This window comes from Mobula hypostoma, chromosome 2 (assembly GCF_963921235.1).
Source record: "Mobula hypostoma chromosome 2, sMobHyp1.1, whole genome shotgun sequence".
Taxonomy (NCBI): Eukaryota; Metazoa; Chordata; class Chondrichthyes; order Myliobatiformes; family Myliobatidae; genus Mobula; species Mobula hypostoma.
The window spans coordinates 112,629,292-112,652,402 of record NC_086098.1 but is presented as its reverse complement, the minus strand read 5'-3'; the positions used below and the strand labels follow the sequence as shown (position 1 = coordinate 112,652,402).

At 41.2% G+C, this 23,111-nt stretch overlaps 1 protein-coding gene and 1 long non-coding RNA gene across 3 annotated transcripts in view; one reads left to right on the top strand and one right to left on the bottom strand.

The window, feature by feature from the left end:
* Positions 1-1,237, bottom strand: part of LOC134359222 (uncharacterized) — a 60,510-nt gene extending 59,273 nt beyond the window's left edge. Inside the window, exon 1 of the long non-coding RNA XR_010021068.1 lies at positions 1,150-1,237. This is a non-coding gene — a long non-coding RNA (uncharacterized LOC134359222). The remainder of the gene's footprint in view (positions 1-1,149) is intronic.
* Positions 1,238-1,335: 98 nt separating this feature from the next.
* The window catches only part of hbs1l (HBS1-like translational GTPase), a 181,637-nt gene continuing 159,861 nt past the window's right edge, over positions 1,336-23,111 (top strand). For both annotated transcript variants that reach the window (XM_063040428.1, XM_063040429.1), the window contains exons 1-2: positions 1,336-1,463; positions 20,520-20,585. In XM_063040428.1, the coding sequence (XP_062896498.1) occupies positions 1,421-1,463; positions 20,520-20,585 (109 nt within the window). In that variant the 5' untranslated portion in view covers positions 1,336-1,420. The remainder of the gene's footprint in view (positions 1,464-20,519; positions 20,586-23,111) is intronic.

Sequence of the window (23,111 nt, the reverse complement as noted above, 5' to 3'; positions counted from 1 at the left end):
ACCTGGTCATTTGGAGGAGGGGTGGTCTTCCTCACCACCACATTATTTTCCGCCTCAAAATGAGCGTAGAAGTTGTTCAGCGCATCTGGGAGGGAGGCATCACCAGCACAGGAAGGTGATATTGTCCTGTAGTTGGTGATGTCCTGAATGCCCTTACACATGTGCCGTGTGTCACTGCTGTCCTGGAAGTGGTTGTGGATTCACTGGGCGTGTGCACTCTTTACCTCTCTGATGGCCCGGGACAGTTTGGCCCTCGCTGTTGTTAGGGCTGCCTTGTCACCTGATCTGAAGGCGGAGTCTTGGGTCCTCAGCAGTGCACGCACCTCCGCGCTCATCCATGGCTTCTGGTTGGAGCGTATAGTGATGGTCTTGGACACAGTGATGTCATCAATGCACTTGCTGTTGTAGCTAGTCACTGATGCTGTGTACTCCTCTAAGCTGGTGGAGTCACCATCGGTTGCAGTCTCCCTGAATATGCGCCAGTTAGTGTGATCAAAGCAGTCTCGAAGAGCAGAGATGGCTCTTGCTGGCACATTTTTAATAATCTATTCAATATACGTAATTGATTTACTTATTTATTATTATATTTTATTTTATTTATTATTATATATTTTTTCTGCTAGATTATGTATTACATTGAACTACTGCTGCAAGTTAACAAATTCCACGTCACATGCCAGTGATAATAAACCTGACTCTGATATATTTTAAAGTGTAAGTTGACAGGTTCTTGATTAACAGGGCATCAAAGTTTACGGGGAAAATGCAGGAGAATGGGGTTGAGAGGGATCATGAATCAGCCGTGTTGGAATGGTGCAAAACACCGATTTGTTGGGAATGCAGCAGATTGTTTCACAAGATTGAACTTTTAATGTTCCGGGAAACTAATATGCATGAACACGAGGAATTCTGCAGATGCTGGAAATTCAAGCAACACACATCAAAGGTCCTGACGAAGGGTCTCGGCCCGAAACATGGACTGTACCTCTTTCTAGCGATGCCGCCTGGCCTGCTGCGTACACCGGCAACTTTGATGTGTGTTGCTTAATGTACATGAAATAGTGTTTGGTACCGAACTCCAATTTTAAACTGCTGATGTTCAGCACCCAAGTGTTTCATTCATGACAACTCCAGCAACGTATCACTCACCATCTGGGTGATTAGGAAAACTTCTGTGTGGGACACGAAACTGCCACGTATCAAGGACACACGAGTACGAGTACCAAGGACATCGGCATATCATGGTAGTGAGAAGGAAGCTGCGCATGCGCAGCAGGGTTCCACAGGGTTGGGGCTTTTGAGCGTGCGCGAAGCAAGCCTGGGAAAAGGTCTTTGCGCATGCGCGCTAGGTCCGGCGACATGGGGACGTTAGCGGCCTGAACACCTTTGCATCTCGTAGTGTGTGTATGCCAAGAGCAGAATGGCAAGGCACAGAAATATTCGGGGGCTCAAGTATGATGAAGGTATTGAGAACCGGGAGCAACGTAGGCTGATTTGCTTTCATGTTCTCCTACTGTCAGGATCTGGCAGTATGAGATGGCGCCGGCGTCGGCTACAGGCTCCTTGGGCCTTGACTCACTTCTGTCGGACTGGGAGGGCTGCTTGGCTTTGGGTTTTCCGCCCAGTGTTGATATAAATGGGAAGTTTCTTAGCGAAGATGTGTAGAACAATAATTATATGTTATCTTAAGGTTTTGCCAAATAAATTTCGATCTGGGTAGTGAGATTTTGTGCATATCAAATGGAGTAGTTGCAAACAGCCTTTTGCTGCTGGTGGACACATTGAAATAACAGCTTGCATGTATCACCTTGATACATAATTGGATTATTATTTATTGACCCTATGATTAATTGTTGTTCTGAATGTTTGTTAATTCCACGTGACAGCAAAAGCTACTATGAACTCGACAGTGTATTTTATTATATGATTATGGGTTATCATACCATATAACCATATACAATCCTGAGATTTATTTTCTTGTCGTGTAAGGTGCAAGCTTAAGTACAAAATGTACTCATAAAGTATTAAAAGACTCTTAATAATTTTTCTGTTACTGTGCCATTGATATTTTCAGTATGGTAGATTACGCAAGGTTCTACACGAGGAAATCTGCAGATGCTAGAATTTCAAGCAACACACATAAAAGTTGCTGGTGAATGCAGCAGACCAGGCAGCATCTCTAGGAGGAGGTACCGTCGACGTTTCAGGCCGAGACCCTTCGTCCTGATGTCGAAACGTCGACTGTACCTCTTCCTAGAGATGCTGGCTGGCCTGCTGCATTCACCAGCAACTTTTATGTGTGTTGCTATGCAAAGGTTTAGTGAGGTTTTTCAAATATCCAATGTTAATACATAGAAATGTAATAACTGTTCTATCCTGACTCAACAGTATGTAAACACCATTGTAACTCAATTATGTACTTACAGTATGTTTTAATAAGGCTGCACTTTACATTATACCCTTAACATAAGATATTCTGGAGTGCTTCACCCACAAAATTAACTACTGCATATTAAAAATGTCTTTAAGGAGAAGATGCACATAAAGTATCTTAGTAAGGAATTAGGAAAAAAATGAAATGAAAGAAAAGGAAGACATTTAGCCTGTTGTGTCTGTACCAGTCAATAAGAGCTATCCAGCTTCTGTATGAGGTGTATAGTAGCTAAGCCTGTTAGAGCTGCTTCGTAAATGTTTGTAAATACTGTAAGTATTTTGTGAGTATCTGCTTATCCTTACTCTTAACAATTTCTCTTTTGGCTCCTCCCACTTCCTCCAAACTAAAGGTGTAGCCTTGGGCACCGGTATGGGTCCCAGCTATGCCTGCCTTTTCATTGGCCATGTTACAAGTCTATACTCGTATCGGTCCCCCTTTTTTCCTTCGCTACATCGACAACTGCATTGGCACTGCTTCCTGCACGCATGCTGAGCTCGTTGACTTCATTAACTTTGCCTCCAACTTTCACCCTGCCCTCAAGTTTACCTGGTCCATTTCCCTCCCCTTTCTTGATCTTTCTGTCTCTATCTCTGGAGACAGCTTATCTACTGATGTCTACTATAAGCCCACAGACTCTCACAGCTACCTGGACTATTCCTCTTCCCACCCTGTCTCTTGCAAAAGTGTCATCCCCTTTTCGCAATTCCTCTGTCTCCGCCGCATCTGCTCTCAGGATGAGGCTTTTCATTCCAGGACGAAGGAGATGCCTTCCTTTTTTCAAGAAAGAGGCTTCCCTTCCTCCACCATCAACTCTGCTCTCAAGCGCATCTCCCATTTCACACACATCTGCTCTCACCCCATCCTTCCGCCACCCCACTAGGAATAGGGTTCCCCTTGTCCTAACCTACCACCCCACCAGCCTCCGGGTCCAACATATAATTCTCCATAACTTCTGCCACCTCCAACGGGATCCCACCAGCAAGCACATCTTTCCCTCCCCCTCCTCTTTCTGCTTTCCACAGGGATCGCTCCCTACGTGACGCCCTTGTCCATTCGTCCCCCCCATCCCTTCCCACCGATCTCCCTCCCGGCACTTATTCTTGTAAGTGCTACATATGCCTTTACATTTCCTCCCTCGCCACCATTCAGGGCCCCATACGGTCCTTCCAGGTGAGGCGACACTTCACCTGTGAGTCGGCTGGGGTGATATACTGCGTCCGGTGCTCCCGGTGCGGCCTTGTATGTATTGGTGAGACCCAACGCAGGCTGGGAGACCATTTTGCTGAACACCTACGCTCTGTCCGCCAGAGAAAGCAAGATCTCCCAGTGGCCATGTTTTAATTCCACGTCCCATTCCCATTCTGATATGTCTGTCCACGGCCTCCTCTACTGTCAAGATAAAGCCACACTCAGGTTGAATGAACGACACCTTATATTCTGTCCGGGTGGCCTCCAAACTGATGGCATGGATATTTTGACTTCTCTAACTTCCGTTAATGCCCCTCCTCCCCTTCACACCCCATCCCTTATTTATTAATATATTTATTCCCCTGCCCCCCCTTTTTTCTCTCTCTCTTTTTTCTCCCTCTGTCCGTCTCAATAACTCCTTGCCTGCTCTCCACCCTCCGGGCTCCCCTCCCCACTTCTCTTTCTCCCCAGGCTTCCCGTCCCATGATCTTTTCCCTTCTCCAGCTCTTAGATCCACTCCTTCCCTCCTGTCTTCTCCTATCATTTCGGATCTCCCCCTCCCACTTTCAAATCTCTTACTATCTCTTCTTTTAGTTAGTCCTGGCGATGGGTTCCCACCTGAATCTCTTCCTATAGATGCTGCCTGACCTGCTGTGTTCATCAGCGTTTTTTGTGTGTGTTGCTTGAATTTCCAGCATCTGCAGATTTCCTCGTGTCTGTGTGATACAGTGGAGGATGGGTGTAACTGAATGTAAGGAAGGACAAGTCGATGATTGGGTACAAATACAGACAGAGCAGAGTTAAATTGTATCATGGAGGCAAAATTCAAACAGGTGAAGAATGCGGGGCTGAGGGTGCTGCATTTAAATGTGCATAACATTTGGAAATAAGGTGGCCAAACTTGTGCGATTAGATATTGGTCAGTATGACATTGTGGGCATCACTGAGTTGTGGCTGAAAGAAGATCGTGGTTGGGAACTTAACATCAAAGGATGTACATTGTATCGAAAGGACAGGCGGTGGTGTGGCTCTGTTGGTAACAGATGGAATTACATCTTTAGAAGGAGGTGACATAGGATCATTGAAGGTTGAATCTTTGTGGGTGGAGTTAAGAAATTGCCAAGGTAAAAAACCATTATGAGAATCATATACAGACCTCCAAATAATAGCCAAAATGTGGGGTTGAGATTGCAGAGGAAACTGCAAAATGAATGTGGTAAGGGTAATGTCACATTTGTAATGGGGGACTTCAATATGCAAGGGGATTGGGAAAATCAGGTTGGTGTCAGACCGCAAGAGGGGTTATTTGTTGAACGCCTACGAGGTGGTTTTTAGAGCAACTTGTGATGAGCCCACTTCAGGAAAAGCTATCTTGGATTGGGTGTTATAACTCTGATCTTATTAGGGAGCTTAATGTAAAGGAACCCTTAGGAGTCAGTGATCATAATATGTTTGAATTTGTACTGCAATTTGAGAGTGAGAAGCATAACTCACATATAACAGTATCACAATGGTATAAAGGGAATTACACCAGCATGAGAGAGAAGCTTGGCCAGGTGGATTGGAGGAGGATACTCGCAGGGATGATGGCAGAGCACAGATGGCTGAATTTTCTGGGAATAATTCACAAAGCACAGAATAGTTATGTCCCACAGAGGAAAAAGTTTTCGAATGGCAGGGACAGGCATCCATGGTTGACAAAGGAAGTTAAGGACTGAATAGAAGCCAAGGAAAGGGCATATAAGGTAGCAAAAGTGAATGGGAAATTGGATGGTTGGGAAGCTTTTAAAATCTAAAAAAAGGCAACTAAAAAATCTATAAGAAGGGAAAAGATGAAATGTGAGGGCAGGCTAACCAATAATATAAAGCAGGATACCAAAAGTTTTTCAATTATATGCGGAGTTAAAGGGAGGTGAGCGTTGATATTGGACCACTGGAAATTATGCTGGTGGAGTAGTAATAGGGGACAAAGAAATGGCAGATGAAGTTAATCTGTACTTTATACTTTATTGTGGCCAAACAATTGATACTAGAACGTCCAATCATCACAGCGATATTTGATTCTGCGCATCCTGCTCCCTGGAGTACAAATTGATAGTAAATATTAAAAATTTAAATTATAAATCATAAATAGAAAATAGAAAACGGAAAGTAAGGTAGTGCAAAAAAAACCGAGAGGCGGGTCTGGATATTTGGAGGGTAGGGCCCAGATCCGGGTCAGGATCCGTTCAGCAATCTTATCACAGTTGGAAAGAAGCTGTTCCCAAATCTGGCCTTTGTATCTGACTTTGTATCTGTCTTCACTCTGTAAGACTAGCAGTGTGCCAGAGGTCTGTGAGTGTCAGTGAGCAGCAGTGAGTAACATTGCTATTACAAAGGAAGAAGGTCTTAAAGTGGATAAGTCATCTGGACTAGATGGACTACATCCCAGAATCCTGAGTGAGGTTGCTGAAGAGATAATGGATGCATTGGTCATTTCAAGATTCACTTGATTCTGGCATATTCCCGGATGACTGGAAATGTCACTCCACTCTTTAAGAAGGAAGGAAGGCAAAAGACAGGAAATTATAGGCCAGCAACACACATCAAAGTTGCTGGTGAACGCAGCAGGCCAAGCAGCATCTATAGGAAGAGGCGCAGTCGACGTTTCAGGCCGAGACCCTTCGTCAGGACTAACTGAAGGAAGAGTGAGTAAGGGATTTGAAAGCTGGAGGGGGAGGGGGAGATGCAAAATGATAGGAGAAGACAGGAGGGGGAGGGATAGAGCCGAGAGCTGGACAGGTGATAGGCAAAAGGGGATACGAGAGGATCATGGGACAGGAGGTCCGGGAAGAAAGACGGCGGGGGGGGTGACCCAGAGGATGGGCAAGAGGTATATTCAGAGGGACAGAGGGAGAAAAAGGAGAGTGAGAGAAAGAATGTGTGCATAAAAATGAGTAACAGATGGAGATGACGAGGGGGAGGTGGGGCCTAGCGGAAGTTAGAGAAGTCAATGTTCATGCCATCAGGTTGGAGGCTACCCAGACGGAATATAAGGTGTTGTTCCTCCAACCTGAGTGTGGCTTCATCTTCACAGAAGAGGAGGCCGTGGATAGACATGTCAGAATGGGAATGGGATGTGGAATTAAAATGTGTGGCCACTGGGAGATCCTGCTTTCTCTGGCGGACAGAGCGTAGATGTTCAGCAAAGCGGTCTCCCAGTCTGCGTCGGGTCTCACCAATATATAAAAGGCCACATCGGGAGCACCGGACGCAGTATATCACCCCAGTCGACTCACAGGTGAAGTGATGCCTCACCTGGAAGGACTGTTTGGGGCCCTGAATGGTGGTAAGGGAGGAAGTGTAAGGGCATGTGTAGCACTTGTTCCGCTTACACGGATAAGTGCCAGGAGGGAGATCAGTGGGGAGGGATGGGGGGGACGAATGGACAAGGGAGTTGTGTAGGGAGCGATCCCTGCGGAATGCAGAGAGAGGTGGGGAGGGAAAGATGTGCTTAGTGGTGGGATCCCGTTGGAGGTGGCGGAAGTTACGGAGAATAATATGTTGGACCCGGAGGCTGGTGGGGTGGTAGGTGAGGACCAGGGGAACCCTATTCCTAGTGGGGTGGTGGGAGGATGGAGTGAGAGCAGATGTACGTGAAATGGGGGAGATGCGTTTAAGAGCAGAGTTGATAGTGGAGGAAGGGAAGCCCCTTTCTTTAAAAAATGAAGACATCTCCCTCGTCCTAGAATGAAAAGCCTCATCCTGAGAGCAGATGCGGTGGAGACGGAGGAATTGCGAGAAGGGGATGGTGTTTTTGCAAGAGACAGGGTGAGAAGAGGAATAGTCCAGATAGCTGTGAGAGTCAGTAGGCTTATAGTAGACATCAGTGGATAAGCTGTCTCCAGAGACAGAGACAGAAAGATCTAGAAAGGGGAGGGAGGTGTCGGAAATGGACCAGGTAAACTTGAGGGCAGGGTGAAAGTTGGAGGCAAAGTTAATAAAGTCAACGAGTTCTGCATGCGTGCAGGAAGCAGCGCCAATGCAGTCGTCGATGTAGCGAAGGAAAAGTGGGGGACAGATACCAGAATAGGCACGGAACATAGATTGTTCCACAAACCCAACAAAAAGGCAGGCATAGCTAGGACCCATACGGGTGCCCATAGCTACACCTTTAGTTTGGAGGAAATGGGAGGAGCAAAAGGAGAAATTATTAAGAGTAAGGACTAATTCCACTAGATGGAGCAGAGTGGTGGTAGAGGGGAACTGATTAGGTCTGGAATCCAAAAAGAAGCGTAGAGCTTTGAGACCTTCCTGATGGGGGATGGAAGTATATAAGGACTGGACATCCTTATATTATAGGCCAATTAGCTTGACCTCAGTGGTTGGGAAAGTGTTGGAGGCTGTTATTAAGGATGAGGTTTTGGGGTACTTGGAGGCGAATGATAAAATAAGTCAAAGACAGTCTGGTTTCTGTAAAGGGACATCTTGCCTGACAAATCTCCATGGAAGTAATAAGCAGGATGGTCAAGGGAGAGGCAGTGGATGCCACTTACTTGGATTTTCAGAAGGCGTTTGATAAGGTGCCACACATGAGGCAGCTTAACAAGATAAAATCCTATGGTGTTACAGGAAAGGTACTGGCATGGATAGTGGAAAGGCTGACAGGCAGGAGGCAACAAGTGGAAATAAAAGGGGACTTCTTTGTTTGGCTGCTGGTGACTAGTGTTGTTCCTCAGGGGTCAGTATTGGGACTGCTACTTTTCACATTGTTAATTATTTGAATAATGGAATTGATGGCTTTATGGCAAAGTTGGATGATACGAAGATAGGTAGAGGGGTAGGTAGTGCTGAGGAAACAATGCGATTGCAGCAGGACTTAGACAAATTGGAAGAATGGGCAGAAAATGGCAGATGGAATGCAGTGTTGGGAAATGTATGATATTGCATTTTGGTAAAAGCAACAATAGTGCAAACTGTTGTCTAAATGGGGAGAACATTCAAACATCAGAGGTGCAGAGGGACTTGGGAGTCCTTGTGCAAGACTCAGAAGGTTAATTCGAGTCTGTGGTTAAAAAAGGCAAATGTAATGTTGGTGTTTATTTCAAAGGGAATAGAACATAAAAGTAAGGAGATAATGGTGAGCCTTTATAAGACACTAGTCAGGCCGCACTTAGAGTATTGTCAACAGTTTTGGGGCCCCATATCTCAGAAAGGATATATTGTCATTGGAGAGAGTCCAGAGGAGGTTCATGAGGATGATTCCGGGAATGAAGAGGTTAACATTTGAGGAGTGTTTCGCAGCTTTGGGCCTGTGCTGACTGGAATTTAGAAGAATGCATGGGGGCGGGGTGGTGTGATATCTCATTGAAATCTCCAAATGTTGAAAGAACTAGTTAGGGTGTATATGGAAAAGATGTTTACGATGGTGGGGGGTATCCAGAGCTAGAGGGCACAAACTCAAAATTGAGGGGTAACCTTTTAGAATAGAGGTAAGGAGGAATTTTTGTTAGCCAGAGTGTAGTGAATCTGTGGAATGCTGTGCCACAGACAGGTGTGGAGGCCAAATCTGTGGATATACTTAAGGTGGTAGTTGATGGTTTCTTGATCGGTCAGGGCATCAAAAGATATGGCAAGAAGGCTGGTGTATGGGGTTGAGTGGGATCCAAGCAGACTTGATGGGCTGAACGGTCTAATTTTGCTCCTATGTGTTATGGTCCTGCTACTTCTATTGACATGTACGTACATCACAAGACGCCACTGTTCTTCCATACCACTTGGTGTCTTGCTACTTAAACATACATTAGCTTTATTTGTCATATACATCAAAACACACAGTGAAATTGTCAGTTGCATCAAATTAGTGAGGTTAGTTCAGGACTGCCTGCAAATGTTGCCATGCTTCTGGTGCCAACATAGTATGTACACAACTCACTAACCTTAACTGTATGTCTTTTTGGAACCATAGCACCCAGAGAAAGCCCACATGGTCATGAGATAACGTTCAAATTCTTTACACACAGCGGCAGGAATCAAACACTGATCTTACAGCTGGCGCTGTATAGTGTTGTGCAAACTGATAATGTTATTGTGCTGCCATTATTTATTGCCCGTTCCATTACCTTGTTGCATCTCAAATGCATTATCTCTCATCTTTAGATTAAATTCCATATTATTTTTCTTCCCAACTAACTGTACCATTTGTATCTTCAAGTCTAAGCTTTTTTTGCATTATCAAATATGTGCCCATATTTGCTCACTTGCAAACTGCTTTATCACAGTCACATGAGAGTGCACCATGAGAAGAGTATTGGTGGAAGAGTAAATCAGGATTTGGGCAGGAATGGCCTCTGGATTTCTGAAAGGGGAGAAGTTGTTGTGACTGATGATGGAATGTCATAGAAGTCCTGAACATTATAGAGAATGCTTGTTGAATATGGAGGTTGCTGGGGTGAAAGGTGGGATGAGAGAGGGCGGGAGCAAAAGTGTGGGAGTTAAATGATGAATGCTCTGTCATTTAGTGGAGGGAAACACTTGTGTAGTAAGTGTTGTGTTAGATCAGTTATGATGGAGCTGGAGAAACTGAGGAAATGAAATAATAAGCACGAGATTCTGCAGATGGTAGAAATCCATAATAATGCACAAAAACTGCTGGAGGAACTCATGAAGTCAGACAGCATCAATGAAAAGAACAAAGAGTTGACATTTCAGGCCGAGATTCTTTATCAGGGAAATGAAATGAAGTCTTTAAAAGAAGTAGGATGTGAGGAGGTGTAAAGCTATCTTAACAGAAGACAGGATGGGAGAAGAAGAATACCTTGGCTTCCAGTTGTCATTTTAAATCTTCATTCAACTCCCACTCTGACCACTAACTTTAGGTTCCAGTTTTGTTCCAACGAAGCAAAACATAAGCATGAAGGTCAGCAACTGATCTGATGCATGGGTATAGAATAACTGTCAAGGCTCAACACATTCAGCTATTGCAGATTATCATTCTTTCTCACTTACGTTGGAATTGGCCCGTTCTAGTGGAAGAACAGACAATGTTATTGATTTGGAGGGCTGTACAACAATTTTGGGATGGAGTATTGGGTTGGCATTTTGAGTCAGACTTTTCACGGTGAGTGTGATCACTGGCTCCGTTCTCTCTTCGTGGAAAGCCATTTGGCTTAAATCAGGATGTTTTATTTTTCTTTGCATTAATAAGTAGGTGTTTCCTTTTCAATCACTTTCCATTTCTAATACACATAGCATATGCCCATATGTTACATGTCCTGCAGGACTTTCCCAGCATTTTCTTTCATTTCATATCTCTTGCATTCTGTAAATTGTAATTTTTCTCGTGGCCTCCATGGCATCAAAGGCAACAATTATAGTAGTGCCTAAGAGAATAATGTGAGCTATCTTAAAGACTATCGCCTGGTAGCACTCATATTTACAGTGATGAAATGCTTTGAGAGGTTGGTCAGGACTAGACTGAACTCCTGCCTCAGCAAGGACCTGGACCCATTGCAATTTGCCTATCGCCGCAATAGGTCAACGGCAGACACAACCTCAATGTCTCTCCACATGGCTTTAGACCACCTAGACAACACAAACACCTGTGGCAGGGTGCTGTTCATCAACTGTAGCTCAGTATTTAATACCATCATTTCCACAATCCTGATTGAGAAATTGCAGAACCTGGGCCTCTGTACCTCCCTCTGCAATTGGATCCTCGACTTCCTAACCAGAAGACCACAATCTGTGCGGATAGGTGATAACATCTCCTTCTTGCTGACAATCAACACTGGTGCACCTTAAGGGTGTGTGCTTAGCCCTTTGCTCTACTGTCTATATACACATGACTGTGTGGCTAGGCACAGCTCAAATGCCATCTATGAATTTGCTGATGATACAACCATTGTTGGTAGAATCTCAGAAGGTGATGAGAGGGCGTACAGGAGTGAGATATGTCAACTAGCAGAGTGGTGCCCCAGCAACAACCTGGCACTCAACATCAGTAAGACGAAAGAACTGATGGTGGACTTCAGGAAGGGTAAGATGAAGAAACACATACCAGTCCTCATAGAGAGATCAGAAGTGGAGAGAGTGAGCAGTTTCAAGTTCCTGGGTGTCAAGATCTCTGAGGATCTAACCTGGTTCCAGTATATCGATGTAGTTATAAAGAAGGCAAAACAGCAGCTGTCCTTTATTAGGAGTTTGAAGAGATTTGGTATGTCAACAAATACACTCAAAAACTTCTATAGTTGTAGTGTGGAGAGCATTCTGACAGGCTGCATCATTGTCTGGTATGGGGTATACTGCAAAGGACCTAAAGAAGCTGCAGAAGGTTGTAGATCTAGTCAGCTCCATCTTGGGTACTAGCCTACAAAGTACGCAAGACAGCTTTAGGGAGCGGTGTCTCAGAAAGGCAGCGTCCATTATTAAAGACCTCCAGCAGTCAGGGCATGCTCTTTTCTCTCTGTTACCATCAGGCAGAAGGTACAGAAGCCTGAAGGCACACACTCAGCGATTCAGTAACAGCTTCTTCCCTCTGCCATCTGATTCCTAAATGGACATTGAACCCTTGGACACTACTTCACTTTTTTTTTAATATACACTATTTCTGTTTTTTTGGATTTTTAAAATCTATTCAATATACATATACTGTAATTGATTTTCTTATTTTATTATTATTTTTATTTTTATTATTTTTTCTCTTCTGTATTATGTATTGCATTGAACTGCTGCTGCTAAGTTAACAAATTTCACATCACATGCCGGTGATAATAAACCTGATTCTGATTCTCTTTGCTATCTCCATTAATTTCTTATCTCTGTAACATATATATGCTGCTTTTTTATATTTTCCCAGTTCTGATAAAAAGATCACAGAAGTAGTCTTGTCATAATAAATCTGCTTGTGCCTTTCTAAAGAAATAATTGTTTAGAATTGATTTGAATTTCCCAAGCAAAACATATAAAATGTATTATAATTTCCTAAGCAATATGTGTCATAATAAGTGCAAGTCGACCTTCACTAATCCAGCACCATTGGAACCTGAGGAGTGCCGGATTAGTGAAAATGCCGAATTACAGAGGGATCACATTAAGCATAATCAGTGCCAGATTATCGAAGGAACCGGATTACAGGTAGTTGGATTAGTGAAGGTCGACCTGTACTTTATTGATCCCGAGTGGGAAATTTTCTTTCATTACGGCAGCAATATTTAAAAACACACTTGGTGTGCAGACTTAACTAATAATAAAGTATAGAATAATAATATACACAATAATATAGACAATAATGTACCAATGTGCAATAATAATGTATGAAATAAATAATAAAATGTGTGTTCTCTTGTTGCACAGAGATGAATTGTTGTATATCCTTATTGCATTTGGTAGGAAAGATTTGAGGTGCTGCCTGATTTGGTGGAACTCAGCGAGTCAGGCAGCATCTCTGGAAGAGAATAAACAGTAGACATTTAAAATTCAGGATCTCTCAGCTATGCATTTCAATTTTACTTCCCATTCTGACACGTCTATCTGTAGCTGCCTCTACTACCATGATGAGGCCAAACTCAGGTTGGAGGAGCAAAACCTATTGTGTTTGGATAGCCTCCAAACCTGATGGCATGAATATCAATTTCTCTATGCTTCTGGTTATCTTTTCATCCTTTCTCTTTAGCTGCCCATCACCTCCCTCCCTCCTCCTCCCTTTTCTTCCATGGTCTACTGTTCTCTCTTGTTAGCTTCCTTCTTCAGCTCTTTGGCTCTTCAACCTATTCCCTCCTAATTTCTAATTTCATCCACCCTCCCCTATCTAACTCCCTTCCACTGTCCCTTCCCACATAGTCTTATCTATTACTTGCCAGCTTGTACTCCTTCCCTTCATCCACCTTATTTATTTTGGCTTCTGCCCCTTTCCAGTCCTGTTGAAGGGGCTTGGTCCCATGTGTCGACAGTTTATTCCCCTTCTTAAATGGTGTCTGACTTGCTGAATCCCTGTTGCATTTTGTATGTGTCGCTCAAGATTTTCAATTTATGGAGAGCCTAATGCATCAATTTTCCTACCCTAAACTATCTGGCCTGCATCTACTTGGTTTATTCCCTTTTGTTTATTTTGATAGTGTTGGCAGTCTTCCAATCTAATGGTAGCTCTCTCATCTGGTTTATTCCCTCTTGTCTATTTCTCCAAGCTGGTTGTTCTCCAATCCTTTGGCAGCAATCCTACAGGTCAGGAGGGGTTAAAAAAACTAATAGGTTTTCTTTGCTTCAGATGTCAGCCTGAGATATATTTCCTCTGCATCTTGCTAAATATCCATTTTCAAAAATGATAATACTGTTTATCATTTTCTAAGCTTGCCCCAAGGGCTCAATAAACATTTTTCTTCTCTCTCATGCCCTCTTAATTCTCACGAACTTCTGACTACACAACTTTTAGACCTCATTCCCACGTTCATAGAACAAAATGTGGTCAACAGATTGCTAGTTGCAGTTTTACAGAGTTTTCAGCCTTCTGGTGAAGGGTTGCAGACCTGAAATGTTGACTGTTTCTTTTTCCACAGATGCTGGCTTATTTACTGTGTTTTTCTAGCATCTTCTGTTTTTTTGTTTCACATTTACAATATCTGCAGTTTTCTTTTCATTCACTGCAGGAATTTCATTTCATTCATTTTGCACTGTAGTACAGTCGGCCCTCCTTATCCGCGAGTTCCGCATGCGCGAATTCAACCAACCGTGAATCGAGAAAACCCGGAACTGCTGTTCCAGCGCTTGTTGTTTGAACATGTACAGACTTTTTTTTCTTGTCATTCCTAAACAATGCAGTATAACAACTATTTTACATAGCATTTACATTGTATTAGGTATTATAAGTAATCTAGAGATGATTTAAAGTATATGGGAGGATGTGCATAGGTTATCATGGATCAGAATTGGAATAAAACCGGAAGTTCTCTTACTAAGTAAGTCGGAACAGGTACATCCGGTATTATTTAGCATCAGTTAGTCAAACATTTGTCTTAGTATATAGTATATATTTTACCTTTCTATGTATATAAAACACTTAAGAAACATATGTTTCAGCGCCGGGCTCGGGAACGGAAATTCCCAAGTTCGATCCAGTGACAGACCACTCCTGAGCACGCTCTCCATCCGTGCCGGGTTGATGTGCAGGATCAAAAACCCCAAACCTCAAAACCCCATAGTTAAACCACTGCGTTGTTTAGTAATAATTGTAGCTTTCATCAGGGCAGGGCTTTTCTCACTTTATCCTTTAAAATTGTTCCGATCGTTGACCGACTGTAGCCTAACGCTTTTCCGATGATGGATGGCATTTCTCCTCTTTCTGATCGCTTTATTATTTCCACTTTATTTTAAATCGTGATCATGATTATTTTCGTGAGCAGAAACACTGCGGATTCAGAGCACCGCTGCCGGGTCCTAATGCCAACCGCACTGAGACAGGTTAAATAAGGTTTGGGGTTCCGCTGGGTCCTAATGTCCACTGCATTTAGACAGGTTGAATAAGGGACTTGAGCATCTGCGTTTTTTGGTATCCGCGAGGGGTCCTGGAACCAATCCCTCGCGGATAAGGAGGGCCGACTATATATAACAAGCTTTCATATATAAATACTCAGCCTTAGGTTTTACCTTACAGGAATGAAACATTAATTTTTTTAGAATCCTCCTTGGTGCCTGCTCATTATCCAGAATGCTCCTGTCAATTTTCCCTTATTGTTGATTCAGTGTTTCCATTCAACAAGATCTGAAGCTTTGAATAAAATAATTCTGAATCTTGAAATTTCAAATGACCAAACTACTATATCTATTTAAGTAAGGCCAATTGGGCAAGTTGAGATATGTTTTTCTGAAACAAATCAGCTAATGATCAAAAAATGCCTTTGCTTATTCTACAGCTCAGTTTGTTAGCATTGGTGTATCATTTCTTAGCTGACACTTGGCTCCAGATGCTTTTCTACATAATTAATACCCTAGGAAGCCTAACTGCTCTTTGTGTCAATTTAAATTGATGGAGTAGAGCCAGCTAAAAGAGCTGGCAGGCTGGACACTTGCTAAGAATGTGCAATATGAATAAAATAGTAGCATTGATTGAAGCTTTTTCATGAAAATGTTGCTATAATCTGTACTGTTTACAAATTACAATATTTTTATACAATACAAAACTGGAGCAGGAGAAAGTCATCAGATCACAAGTGTGCTTTACAATGCAACCATGACTCATCTATGCTGGTCTCAATTCCTTTTAAAGTTCCCCATAATCCTCAATGCCAAGATCTTTTTATCTGTCACATCTTCAATACAATTGATCTCCATTACCCTCGAGGGTAGAGAATGGCACAAATTCACTATTAAACATTTTAAATAACTGGCCCTTTAACTCTGCAGCTATGTCTGCTGCATGCGAAAAATCTCAATTTCTACCCTGTCATGTGATTCAGGTTCTTCTGAACTCTAGGAATACTGATCTGTAAGTTCCGTTGATTATTATGTTGATATTGTTCTTGTGTTAAATTAGATGAGTCACTTTGAGTCCTACCCAATAAAGAGGAATAATTGTCCGCCTTATGCAGACAACGTAAACATTTCCTTCTCTTAATGGTAGATATTTTTGGATTCTTTATCCTAAGTTCTCTGTTTGCTACTTAAGACCGTAAGACATAGGAGCAGAACTAGGCAATTTGGCCCATCAGATCTGCTTTGTCATTCCTTCACAGCTGATTTATTATCCCTCTCAACCACATTTTTTTTTGCCTTCTCTCAGTAACCATTGAAGCCCTGACTAATCGAGAACCTGTCAACATCAGCTTTAAAAATACCCAACAACTTGGCCTCCACAGCTGTCTGTGTCTCTGAATTCCACAGATTCATTACCCTCTGGCTAAAGAAATTCCTCCTCATCTCTGTTCTAAACGGCCGTCCCCCTATTCTGAGGCTGTGCCCTGTGGTCCTAGACTCCCCCATTACAGGGACATTCGCTCCATATCCACTGTATCAAGGCCTTTCAAATTCAATAGGTTTCAATGAGATCCGGCCTCATTCTTCTGAACTCCAGAGAGTACAGGCCCTGAAACATCAAATGCTCTTCATACGCTAACCATTTCTGAAATCATTTTCATGAACCTTCTCCGATCCCAGTACATTTTTTTTCTTCAATAAGGGGCCAAAAACTGCTCACGATACTCCATGGGTGGTCTGACCAATGCCTTATAAAGTCTCAGCATTACGTTATTGCTCTTATATTCTAATCGTCCTGAAATGAATGCTAATATTACATTTGCCTTCCTTACCACCTACTCAACCTACAAGTTGACCTTCAGGGGATTCCGCACAAGGATTCCAAAAACCCTTCGCATATCTAATTTTTAGTTTTCTCCTTGTTTAAAAAATAGTCTACACTTTTATTTCTTCTACCAAAGAGTATGACTGTACACTTCCCTACACTATATTACATCTGCCACTTCGTTGTCCATTCTCCTAATCTGTCTTAAATCCTTCTACAGACTCTCTGCTTGTCCCTCTACTTATCTTTGCATTGTTTGCAAACTTGGCCACAAAGCCATCAATTCCGTCATCCAAATATTGACATATAATGTGAAAAATGTGGTTCCAGCAGTGATATCTGTGGAACACCACTAATTGGTAACTAACCAGAAAAGGCTCCCTTTATTCCCACTCTTTTGCCTTCTGCATCAGCCAATCTTTTATCCATGCTAGTAGCTTTTGTGTAATACTAAGGGCTTTTATTTTGTTAAGCGGCCTTGTGTGGCACCTTGTCAAAGGCCTTCTGAAAATCCAAGTGTGCGGCATCCACTATCTCTTCCTTGTCTATCCTGCTTGTTATTTCCTCAAATATGTACCTAGGCAAAAATTATTATAGTCATTATTGCCTGTTTTGGACCTTCGATTGGTGCAAGGAAGCTAGTCATAGTTGTCATGTGAGGCCTCTTTGTTTGGTCTTTTGAATTTAACATGATAATGCGAACCAGAAACATCTAGCTTGATATTTCAGTGCTGAAGGAGGGCTGCACAGATGAATATATGGTTTTCAGTGAGATATTAAAACCCATCTTGAAAAAAACAAAGAGGTATCTCGTCATTAAATTGGTTCTGGATTATATTTATCAATTAATCATTTTACCAAAAAAAGACATTGTAGTGATACTAGTGTTGTTATTTGTACATACTTGCTCTGAGGTGTTATTTCTGTGCAGCATAGGCAAAGGCCATTTTAAGCTGGTTTGCCACGCAATTCCATATCCCCAGTAACTTGATGGCAGTATTGGAGGAGATTGAACATAGGAAAAAATGGTTTGGATATTGAAGTTAAGTGGCAGGTGAGAACAGGGAGATCCTGAAAACAAGTGGAGGTAGAGTACATGAAATTTTAAAAAATGTACTTTATATGTTTTAAACTGTAATGGATCTTCTTATTTAGAATATAATATAAATTGTTTTGATAATAAGCTAGATTATGTTGAGGAGTTAGACTGGAATGTAATCATTTTGTTATTACATATGTATTTGCCAATATATGCATAGAAATATAAATAGGTCCAGGTAAATAATTTCCATCTGTTCCCCTCTATCCAACTGTGCTTGTTATATCCTCAAAGAAGTCCAGTAAGTTTGTCAAACAGGACCTGCCTTTGCTGAATCCATGCTGTGTCTGCCTGATGGATCCATTTCTTTCTAGATGCCTTGCTATTTCTTCTCTAATGATGGCTTCAACCGTTTTCCCAACTATAGGTGTTAAACTAACTGGGGCCTGTAGCTACCTGCCTTTTGCCTATATCTTTTTTTGAACAGTGGCATGACATTCACCTTCTTCCAATCTGCTGACACCAGTCCAGAATTCAGAGAATTTTGGTAAATTATCCCCAAAGCCTCTACTATAACTTCTGCCATTTCTTGCAATACCCTGGGATGCTTTCCATCAGGACTAAGGGGCTTGTCTGTCTTTAGGCCCACAAGTTTGCTCAGCACTACCTCTTTAGTGATAGCTCTTGTATCAAGGTCCTCACCTCCCCCATCACATCCATAACGTCTCTCTTTGGCATGTTAGATGTGCCCTCCACTGTGAAGCCTGACACAAAATAGTCATTCAAAGCCTCAGCCTCAGCCATTCTTCATTTGATTTGCTGATGAGGCATGCTATTGAAAGGTAATTATCTCAAGTTAATCACCTGAGATAAAAGTTGGTTGGATTGTGTTACAGTGATTGCAATTAGATAATTCTGCTTGACACATGAGTAAGTTTTATGAGGTTTGAATATAAAGTTATTGTGTTTCACTTTTAGCTGTTTCAATGTAGTTGAGTCAGGGTTTTGATATATTGTTTTCTCTGATTTTGGTGTATTTGCTGTATAACTAACGGTGTTGTGGTCTGATCCCAATAGAATTTACTGTTTTTTAGTTTTTTGTTGCAGATTGTAAGTCAACTCAAAAAAGCCAGGATAATTTAGATTTGCATTGGTTAATATAGTAAAACATATTCAAATCTCTTAGTTTTATTTTTTATTTTCATTCACTTCCTAGAATTTTAAGCCAAGCAACAGTGACCCTAATTCCAAAGAACAACCTGATATGCATTCAAGTCAGAATCAGAATTAGATTTATTATCACCGGCATCTGACGTGAAATTTGTTAACTTAGCAGCAGCAGTTCAATGCAATACATAATACAGAAGAAAAAAAATAATAATACATAAGTAAATCTTATTCGATATATTTTATACGTTATACATATATTGAATAGATTAAAGATTGTACAAAAACAGAAATACTATATATTAATAAAAGGTGAAGTAGTGTCCAAAGATTCAATGTCCATTTAGGAATCGGATGGCAGAAGGGAGGAAGCTGTTCCTGAATCGCTGAATGTGTGTCTTCAGGCTTCTGTACCTCCTACCTGATGGTAACAGTGAGAAAAGGGCATGTCCTGGGTGCTGGAGGTCCTTAATAATGGACGCTGCCTTTCGCAGACACCACTCCTCGAAGATGTCTTGGCTACTTTGTAGACTAATACTCAAGATGGAGCTGACTAAATTTACAACTCTCTGTAGCTTCTTTTGGTGGTGGGCAGTAGCCCCACCATACCAGACAGTGATGCAGCCTGTCAGAATGCTCTCCACGGTACATATATAGTAGTTCTTGAATGTATTTGTTGACATACCAAATCTCTACAAACTCCTAATAAAGTATAGCTGCTGTCTTGCCTTCTTTATAACTGCATCGATATGTTGGGACCAGGTTAGACCTTCAGAGATCTTGACACCCAAGAACTTGAAACTGCTCACTCTCTCCACTTCTGATCCCTCTATGATTGGTATGTGTTCCTTTGTCTTACTCTTCTGGATGTCCACAATCAGCTGTTTCATCTTACTGACGTTGAGTACCAGGTTGTTGCTGTGGCACTGCTCCGCTAGTTGACATATCTCACTCTTGCACGCCCTCTCATCACTACCTGAGATTCTACCAACAAGTGTAATGTGTGCTGTATTCCATGATATAATTCTGTTATGGAAGTACAAAAGTTTTGCTGTAGAGGGTTTAACTTTTCATTCAGTAAAATTTCATCTGTCAAACTTACAAAATTAGCTCTCCCCTGCTTAGTGAACATTGACTTAATGAATGTTTGCTGCAGTGGAGGACCTTGATTAATTTGTTGCTTAAAAGGTTTTGTTAGATTAGCAATCATGTCAATTTCTAACGTGAATTTTTGAAGGCACATTTGGAAACTTTCACTTATATCTGAGGAAATCAATCGCATTTCACATCTTTTTGATAGCCTTAATGGGCATGTTCTGTGAAATCAACTTTTTAAATGAAAAAAATTGAGAATTCACCAGCTTCTAGTACTATTTATTGACCAATTTTCACATTTTTGAAAATGAATGTTTTATTTTTAGATTTTGAAGATGATGATGTCTATGGCCAGTCGGTAGAAGATGACTACTGTATTTCCCCTGCAACAGGTTTGTTAATATTACGCTTATCTTTGCATTGTAAATAGACTAATTCTAATAAGTCAGATTCTTTAATAGCAAATATTTTAAGTTTCTATTTCTGATTATGTAAATTAGAATGGTTTTAATTGATAAAAGGAAAGGAAAAGTACATCGCATCCAGAGTTTCTCCAGTTAGCAGACGATTTCCCTCCACGCCTCTCTGATGTAGTGGGGAACCACGTACAAGGCAAGTTACAGCAGTGGTTTACCATTGCCTTCTGCCGGATGAGTTTCCAAAGAGATCACCAGCTCATAACCCAGCACGGATGGAAAGCATGCAGGGGAGCCGGCTGGATTCGAACTTGGGACCTTTCGTCCCATAGTCCGATGCTGATGCCACTACACCATCTATGCCCTAATAAGTATTCTCTGAAGTAAGTTGGATTTATCAGAGCATCTTAAATAAATGGAGAATACCAATGCTTCTAACAATGCTTCTTAACAGCAATAGGTGTAAGTTTGAAATGAATGAATTGCAAAGAGAGACTATTGGATGGAAGTTGTACTTCCTGATATCTATTAATGCTTCAGATTTCTTTTGAGGTAGATTATATAAAAAGAGTAGGCCATTTTTGTGTCTATTCCACCGTTCAGCAAGGTCATGATTGATTTGGAACCTGAGCTACCCTTTCTCACAACTTCTTAACAAAAATAAAATTACTTGACCCAGCATCAGTTGCCATTTTCCATCAAGAAATGTCTGGTTCCAATTTAATTGACAATTTTAAAATATTCTGTCAAGCAGAAATAATGTGTTTGTTCCAATCAATTTAGGTTCTTGAAGGTTTGAGTCAGATCACCTGTTAATTTTCTGAATTCCAGCATTAATGCTCCACTTTCTGTAGTCTTGCTTCAAAGTTTAATTCTGAAAAGTCCACGTTTCATTTTGATAAATATGCAGTATCCTGACTTTAAGGATAATATATCCTTCCTAAGAGCTACTTGCAGTATTGTGTGGCTTAAGTGAAGTTTTGCACAGCTATAGTTTTGCAATCCAGTGCCTTGAATGTGAAGAGCAACATTCTGTGAGGCATTTTTTTGTACTTTCCCATGTTTAACAGTGAATTGTTCATATAGATTTCCTTAGACTGAATATTGGAAAAATTGCACTGCACAGTGATGTCATTCAACTTGCTGTGTCTGTACATATTATAAAATGCTTAAATAGAAAAAAAAACGCAGCCTTATTGCACTTAGTAGCATTTGATCTAACCATGCTCTTTGCATCCATAATTATTAAATGTGGCATGGGTTTCTGCCTCTACCACCTTTTCAGTAAATTGGTTTGTATAGGTGGAAAAACACAATGCTTCATTCCCTCTAATTTTACAAAGTGCTTTTACATCTGTGTTCCCTGATTCTTGACTGTTCTGATAGGCGTTGATGAAGCTTGATAGTTATTCCATTTTGGCTATTTACTGTTCCAAATAAGATCTCTACGATATTTCTAGCCCCAGCGACATGCTTGTAAATCTTCTCTGCACCTTTGGGTATAATTACATCTTTGCTGTAATGGCATTTCAAAAATTGTGCATGGTATTTAAGTTGTGTCTAATTAGTATTTTGTTATTTATAGCAAGTGCTTTTTTAACTAACTTATGGATCTGTTTTGCATATATAATGATCGGTGGGCACGAACTCCCATGTTCCTTTGTTCCTCTGCACTACTCTGTTATGGCATGACTTATTGCAGCCTTAAATGATTTACCTCGCATTCATTCAGATTAAATTCCATTTTCCTCTTTTCTGCCCAGCTGACCGGACCTTTATTGCTGTCAAAAGGTTTTCTTGCTGTCAATCACATGGTTGTTAATCTGCAAGCAAGTTCTTCCATTTGCTATTACTAAATATTCTGTAATATTTTTGACTATGTAAACTGACTTTTTTGAAGTCTTTCTCTATTAATCTATGATATATATTTGTTTTAAAAACATTGAATTACGTTACTTATCATTGTGTTATAAGCAGACTGACTTGTCATCTAAGTGATTCAAAAATTGGGAAATAGTTTGTCCTAGCTGTTTTGAACCCTTGTCCTACAGTACTGTGCAAAAGTCTTGGGCACCCTAGATTTTTTATTAAAATTTTGTTTGAGTTTTTTTTTGTTTTCTGCACTAGTGTGTCTGTAGAAACGAGCAAATTTTAGATTTCCGATCATTCATTTTCTGAAAAATTAAATGTGAGTTTTTTTGTATTTCATGAAAGAAAGTAATATATTAAGTAATAGACCATTTTTCAGATAAAAACTTGATTACTTTGTAGGTATTATGCCCAGAGCTTGATTAATCAAAGATAACAAACAGGATGCTAATGATCAATGACATAATGAGTTGAATGAACTAAACTGATTAACCAAACCAGAAATTGGTGTAGTGGAATCAAATTGGGCGAAGGACAACCAAGCTAAAAGGTGAAGGTGTGACAGATGTGAAAGTTTAATCTTACACCATGGCAAGAATCAGCATAGCAACAAGATACAAGATGGTCATCCTG